The 7,468-nt window shown below is 35.9% G+C and overlaps 1 protein-coding gene across 1 annotated transcript; it reads left to right on the top strand.

Moving 5' to 3' along the window:
• Positions 1–5,895: 5,895 nt before the first annotated feature.
• Positions 5,896–7,106, top strand: LOC131055588 (peroxidase 3-like). Its single transcript, XM_057990055.1, has 3 exons — positions 5,896–6,132; positions 6,210–6,395; positions 6,537–7,106. Exons 1-3 carry the CDS (start codon positions 5,896–5,898, stop codon positions 7,104–7,106), a joined length of 993 nt encoding a protein of 330 aa, XP_057846038.1.
• The last annotated feature ends 362 nt before the right edge of the window (positions 7,107–7,468 follow it).

Below are 7,468 nucleotides of genomic sequence, written 5' to 3'. Positions count from 1 at the left end.
AATAGTGACCTCTTCTACATGGTTAGTAGTTTGTATGTGCTACTTCAAAACATCTTCTTGAGATTATTGATGGAAGATAACCCCTAGCTGGAACTTTTGTAAGAGAGACATGTTCTCTACCCAATTGATGGTGAATCACTAGAATATGGAGGAGTTGACTCGATACCACTGGTTGTAGTTGTTATTGAGCCAAAAAAAACTATTGATATTCTCCATAGTGGAGGTCCCAAAATGATGACAATGTGGAGATTGTCAATCTAGCATCTATCTGGGGTGGTGGGGGAGCTACAACTTTTTTATGTTTTCTCTTCGCTTCTTCACGTAATTGGTTGTAGGCCTTGGTAGTGGCCTCTAATATCTCTATATACACTTGTTGGATTATCTTCAGTTTGTCAAACTTTAACTTATCAATCCTCTATTATGCGATCTGATGAGAACCCCTCTACATTGACCTGTGATCCGTTTCCTTGAGCTAATCATTCTTTTCCTATCTGTTGTAGATAGATTGTTCTTATTTGTAGGCATATATTTCAGATCGTGCATTTGATATTGTCAGCTCATACATGGCTTATTGTTGATGCTTGATTTTCTCGTAGGTCCATTCATTGTTTGTCAAGGACTTCATCATTGAGGTGCAGGGATTTGTTTAGTGGTTTAGATTTTTATGGTGATTTATATCGAGTGTGGAGACATTGGCCTACTACGGGCTGCCTCCAATCTCTCACATTTTCATTTTGCCAGATCGCATCTACTAGCAATCTGTGTCATATTTACTGATCTGGAGAGAGCGATCCGTTTTCAAAAATCTAGTCTCTCTTATCTCAGTCCATTGGCCCACCTCATATCATGTAGTCACTTTCTTCTTGTAAATCTTATGCGTTGTGCATCATATTAGTTATGGGAAATGCCATTCATTTAGGCACGACTTTTACTATTCATCGGCATCAAGGATTTCTCGATTGCATTATTGTGAGCTTAGGCTCTCGAAGCACTCATTGGCTCACGCACGTGCTATGGTTTCTGACTGTCGTGTTGTGTGTTGACGCAGACTTTGTGAACCTACTTGGTGTGTGAAGTGTGGTAACAAGACTTTTGTTATCTGGTTTTACTTTCTTAGCGCAGGCGCCTGCCAAATCATAGCTCCTATCTAGACCTCATCTTTTGCTAAAAATCAGGCTTTATAGGTTTTTATTCTTTTTTTTGGAAGTTCCTGTATTATTGTGATGACTATATCTTTGTAATGGGTTTTTCATTTACTTTAGAGAAGGGGAATTATAGACAATATGATTTTATGATTATTTATCCTAATGAGCATGATTTATTGTCATATTTGTGTAATCAAGTTTCTTGTCCTAACATAGCTTGTGAGATTAGTACTTGGAAAGGTCATATGACATGAGTTTTTAAAGTTATTTTTTATAATGTCAATTATGACATTATAGAGTTACTTATTCATTTTGAGTGCCCACATGCTCTTTGGACTCATATTTGAGAGGGATATGGTGATCATGACACTCTACCATCTCTCGCTGATTTTCTTTCTGATTCTCATGTGCCTCTTCATTTTTTAGAGCCAATAACCCATGTTTGTGATCCTATGGAGGATCTGGAAATTTTAGATGAGATTGTTGACGCATCAAAGATTCTTGATTATTCATCAAAGATAGTTGATTAGCCTTTTCTTGAGACTTCCATCATTCCTAAGCAATAGGTATCTACTTGTCTTCTTGATTGGCATTTCTACTTGCCAAAAAATGGTTCTTTCTTTGTGGAGTCTCAAATTTTAGATTTGGAAGACACATTTCAAGGTTGAACTCTCTTATTTGATGATAGTTGTGGTACAATTGTCGTCACATCTTATTTTCCTTTGGAGCTTGTTCAAGATCACTTCCTAGTGATTCCGTGTTTGTCACCTTCTGTTGTGATTGAGTGTGTGACTGATTTGTTCATGGCATCATCTTCCAAGGTCTTGGTGACACATAAGTAGATTTAAAAGACATCATCATTGTACATTTGGATTCCACTTTTCTATTTCCTATCCAGAAAGGGAAGCATTCCTACATTTACACTTGATGTATCTTTTTCCCAAAGGGAGAAATGGTGTTTGTAGGCATTTGATTATATTTTATCTTCAAGCACTTACCATTTTTAAATGATATTCTTCATTATGGTGAGGCTACGTCGTCCCCTTTCTTCCTTCCTATGGGGGGAATCATTGATTCTATATACATGATGTATGTAGTCCTTGCGGGGTGTGATTTAGTCATCCATCCATGCATCTTTTTTCTTTTTTGTCTTTTGGAGAGGATTTTTGTCCCATGAGGTTTTCTCCTTTTCGCTATTTGTAAGAGATCATTTTCTTTTTACATGGGTACCTAATAGGGTGATATTGTTAGGATCCATAATGCATAATAATTTTCTCCCTATGTTGCAATTAAGGGGGGCTATTAGAGTATATATTATTTACCCTATATGCTTAAGTCCAACCTAAGGATAGCTGCCATTCATTATTTCCTAGGTTGCATAAATATTTGAGCATATTAGTTGTTAGGTAGTTATACTTACCCTACCTACTCTCGTACCTCATTAGTGCTCATATCCTTTCTCTTTCCTTTATAAGTAGAGCTCCTTGTATATTTTACTCATCTCAATTCATGATTATTTCTACTGAAATATTTATCTTCTCTCCATGAAGGTTTATTTTGTAGGTTGCAGGTCCTAGAGTGGAGTCTATACTTCAACAAACACAAGGAAAGCAAGCACATAAAAAAAATCACCATGATTATAAGAAACATGGAACCAATGAAATCTTTCATTTTCTAGGATGGAACTACCATTATGAACTTATGAGATAGAAAACCAACACCCAAATAATTATTGAGCATGAACCTATTACAATGTTCTATTGCAACCCAACTTAAGAGAAGGAGGAGGGAATCATATACCTCAAATATACTCCATGACACTATTGATAACTCATACAAAAACTATGAAAACCAGCACAAATGGTGGAATGGCTAGAAGCCAACACCCCTCAACTAGATGACTCAACCATCATTTTCTAGATTAATGAGTAGGATGAGGGTAATCACCACTTCCAATATACTCAAAATCCAATTTAGAAAAAATCTAAACATAGATACAATCCATCAAATGAGATTTCCTTACTATGAGGTATAATCCCTCCACCAATTAGAATGATGATGGATTGCTTCTAACAAATGGCATGCCTTCCAACATGAATGGGTGCCATAAATACTCAAGTATGACACTTTTTCATGAAGAAAAAAGTTAGAAGACCTACTCTAGAAAAGGGTGGAAATTTTATTTCTAAAGTTTTGTCGGGAAATAGCTAGAAGACCAAGCAAATGATGAAATAAGAAAAATAGATAACCAAATGATACTAGCCCCCAAACAAGACACTAGCACCTAGCTAGGGCTCTAACTTGAGTGTATACAAGTCAAGGTCTACTAGATTTCTAGTCCATTACCAGTGTCCAATTTTTGTGCTAGATTTTTAGGTACACAATATTATAGTCCTAGTTCTAGCACTACTATCCTAGCTAGTCAATAAATGTAGGCCTATTTTTTCTCCACAAAATAAGTACTACACTTGGGAACCAAATAGAATGAACTACAACATAGCCATAAAAAGACAAGTTACTCACATCACACTAGCCCACAATGGAGACAAGTCCCAAGGGCTAGGGAGACCACAAGAGACTAAGAGAGGACTTACTATAGACTATAGTGATGAATTATATTTTAGATTGAGAGGATAATTGTGATTATCTATATTCCTATTAATCTTACTCACTTAAAAAGTGAATTTGACAAACTAAAAGAAAATGACTTTATGAGTAAAGGTGTTTTTATATTTTCCAATTCATACTATTGAGATGATTTATTTCATGTGACTATTAATGATTTTATAGATATAGTCATTATGCAATGGTTTGAAATAATTTACAATAGGATTTTACATTTGGTAGCTATTCTAGGAGTGATTCTTTTCATCACTTCTATTTTAGGGTTCTAGTTACCTATTCCTATATCACGACTTATCATATTCTACTATTGCAGCAATTGATTTTCTACATGCATAGAAGTTCTATTATTTAATGTGTTGTGGTATTTTGTTGGTAACTAAATTCTTTTTCATTTTCTTCCACATCATAGCTTATTTCCTTCACCATTAGTCTTTTTATTGTTGAATAATCTATTGGATGTTCTTTCATAGTGTAGCAATGACTCTTTTGTCATTTTTATTCAATTCAAGAAGGTACTTTTAATTCTATATTGCTTGGTTATTTCTTTGTATTGATCTAGCAATAGGATGAGTTGTTTCTTTCTTATCCCAAACATGTGATAAAATATATGTCTTGTTTCTTCCCAATGGCCAATAGTAATGGCTATTGTACTTCAGAGAAAGGAAAAAGGAAAAAGTTGTTCTAAGTTAGAGTAGAGGGGAAGAAGGGCAAATGGGAGTGGTGTAAACTCTATTTTAGCAAAGTTAAGAGGAAAAATGAAGAACCCTTGAGGGAAAAGTGAGGGAATGAGAAGAAGGTATTGATGAAAAACTTCATAGTGAAAGAAGGGTTTTATTAATAAAATTTATATGTGAGTAGACAAACATGATATATGAAAAGCTAAAAACTCTTAAGCGCACAATGCATTTTTAGACATACTAATAGATCATTTATATAAATCACTATAATTCTTTATATTTTTGTATTCAAATTATATGTTGCTATAAATAACTAATAAATACATTATATTTTTTTATATTTTTATATTTATTTTACATATAGATGTGTTGAAGGTGTGTATGCTATTGGACTATGCCATCTTTTAATTATACTCCTTAATCTAGATTGTATTTAGATGGACCATCAACATCACCCATTATAATCTAAACAATGAAAACAAGATGTAATCAAGACACTTCAACTATCTCAAATCCAACCGACATCTTAGACCACGTAAATCTTAGACCAGCTGAGGCAAGCCGTTAGGTTAGACCGACCATTACATATATTTTTCAAACCAATAACCATCCGCGACAAGTTCTTCTTGACCAAAACGATTGGATATTTTTCGTTGACAACGTAGTTATTTTTAGTTATCTCCATCTTTTGTTTACAGTTATTTTCTCGTCGTTCAACGATTCAATGTGCTTCTCAAGTTTTAGTTAGCATGCAACGTTTTTCATAGTCTTACGAAACAATTGTTTTGTCTTCCCAAGGTAAAAAATTGATGCTCGTTGGGACATTCTCTTTTTGGAGTGAAATGAAAGCATGCTAAAGTTGTATTAATATCCTTCGGTGAAACCGTCGTATCTGTACCGAATGAAACTGCGATCGCAATTCATAGATATTATTCCCTTCGATAAGAAGAAGAAAGTCTACCTTAGAAACTAAGGATGCGACTGCTACAAGAGGCCATCTCAGCATGGTGAGCTAGGAAGAAAAAGATTATAATAAAGTGTTGCGCTGCTATTCCCGGAGTTGCTGCTTGAGGAAATGTGGTAGGTAGCTTCATTGAGAAAAATACAAGCCAAGATTAATACTAGAAAATGGGAAGAAAGAAAGGCATGCGGCCAATTATTCCAAGGGATATCTCCCTAGAAGCACGTTTCCGTAGATGAAAACAATAAATTAATTTGCCATTGTCTATCTCTTCATCAAACATGTCTGTACTGATCGCCTTGCCTTGGAAGTCGACGTGAAACCGCCGTCGCGTAAAGATTCCTTGCCTCCCCCTCTTCTCTATTCTGCTTATAAATTCGGCGATTCCTCTCACATCAGAACCACAATCATTGTTTGTTTCTCTTTTGTTGTATGTTATCTGATCTGACCTGATCCGAATCGATAGTAAAAGAAGAAAGGTATACCGATGGCGAGTAAGAAGTCTATCGTAGTTGGGCTTATTCTTTCTGTTCTTTCTATTGTGGCTAGAAGTGCGACAACCGCCATTAGCAATGGAAAAACGGAACTGAAGTTGGATTTCTACAAAAGAAGCTGCCCAGAGGCGGAGAAAATAGTAAGAAGCACCGTGGACAAGTACATATCTAGCGCCCCCTCCTTGGCTGCTCCTATTCTAAGGATGTATTTTCACGATTGTTTTGTAAGGGTGAGTAGCAATTCCTTAGTATATTTTATATTAAAGTTTACCTGTCGCATTTTGATTTTCATTTTAATGCAATGCAGGGATGCGACGGGTCAGTGCTACTGAATTCAACGAACAAAGATGCTGAGAAAGACGCAATTCCAAATTTGAGCTTGAGGGGATTTCAAGTGATTGACGCTGCAAAGGCAGAGCTTGAAAAGCAGTGCCCTGGCGTGGTGTCTTGCGCTGATATTCTTGCCCTCGTCACCCGAGATGCAGTGGATATGGTATATTACTAGAACTTGTTTTTTTGTCTTCTCAAAATTACAACCATTCTTAACCATTAAATTACAAAGAGCTTTCGTACTATTTGATAGATCATAAACTGAAATTACTTGTAACACATCATCTGATGTTTGTATGGATAGATTGGAGGGCCAGTGTGGAGCGTTCCCATGGGAAGAAGGGATGGCGTTATATCCCTGAAGAAAGACGCATTGACAAACCTGCCATCTCCCTCTGCAAGCTTCGAACAACTTAAGTCCTCTTTCATTAAAAAGGGCTTAAACATGAAAGATTTGGTTGTGCTGTCTGGGGCTCACACTATCGGCACTTCCCATTGCGGACCCTTTGCAACTAGAATCTCCAAACCTACAGACCCTTCCCTAGCTGAGTCATATGCGAACAAATTGAGAATAAAATGCAAGCCTGGAGACAATAAGAGCTTAGTAGAGATGGATCCTGGAAGCTTTCGAACATTTGACAACCATTATTACATCAACTTGAGGAGGAAACGAGGACTTTTTGCATCAGATGCTGCACTTGTCACGGATGCTGAAGCAAACTCTTTCATAAACTCTGCACTAGCATCTTCAACTTCTAACTCTACTAGTTGGTTCTTTACTGAGTTTGGAAGATCTATGGAGAAGATGGGTACAATTGACATCCTCACTGGGAATGCAGGACAAATCAGACGCCACTGCGCTTTGGTCAATTGAACTCATATATTATCTAATTTGTTTACATTGTTATATCATTGTACGCTTAGAAAATTCATTTGCCTTCCATCGATATGATTAATTAAGACCATGTAAACCCAGCATGCTCTTGTAAGTGAATAATAAACAATGAGTTATTGTTCCCTTTAGTGTATTTAGGCATGCTAAATTTTTATCTACATCTTTTATTTAAAGGCAATTCATATTTGTTGTGAAAATTGACAATAGATGATATAAAAGATGTGAAAAAGGAAAGTTTCTGAAGTTGCTGATGGACATGATTGTAGGTATTTATTTTGTGTTCTTGTAACATGTCAGTTTCACTTCTTTTAAAGTTTTAAGAATTACATCTTCCATAATTA

The sequence above is a fragment of the Cryptomeria japonica genome, chromosome 10 (assembly GCF_030272615.1).
Source record: "Cryptomeria japonica chromosome 10, Sugi_1.0, whole genome shotgun sequence".
Lineage (NCBI taxonomy): Eukaryota > Viridiplantae > Streptophyta > Pinopsida > Cupressales > Cupressaceae > Cryptomeria > Cryptomeria japonica.
The sequence above is the reverse complement of the archived record's forward strand: the minus strand, read 5'-3'. Positions and strand labels throughout refer to the sequence as shown.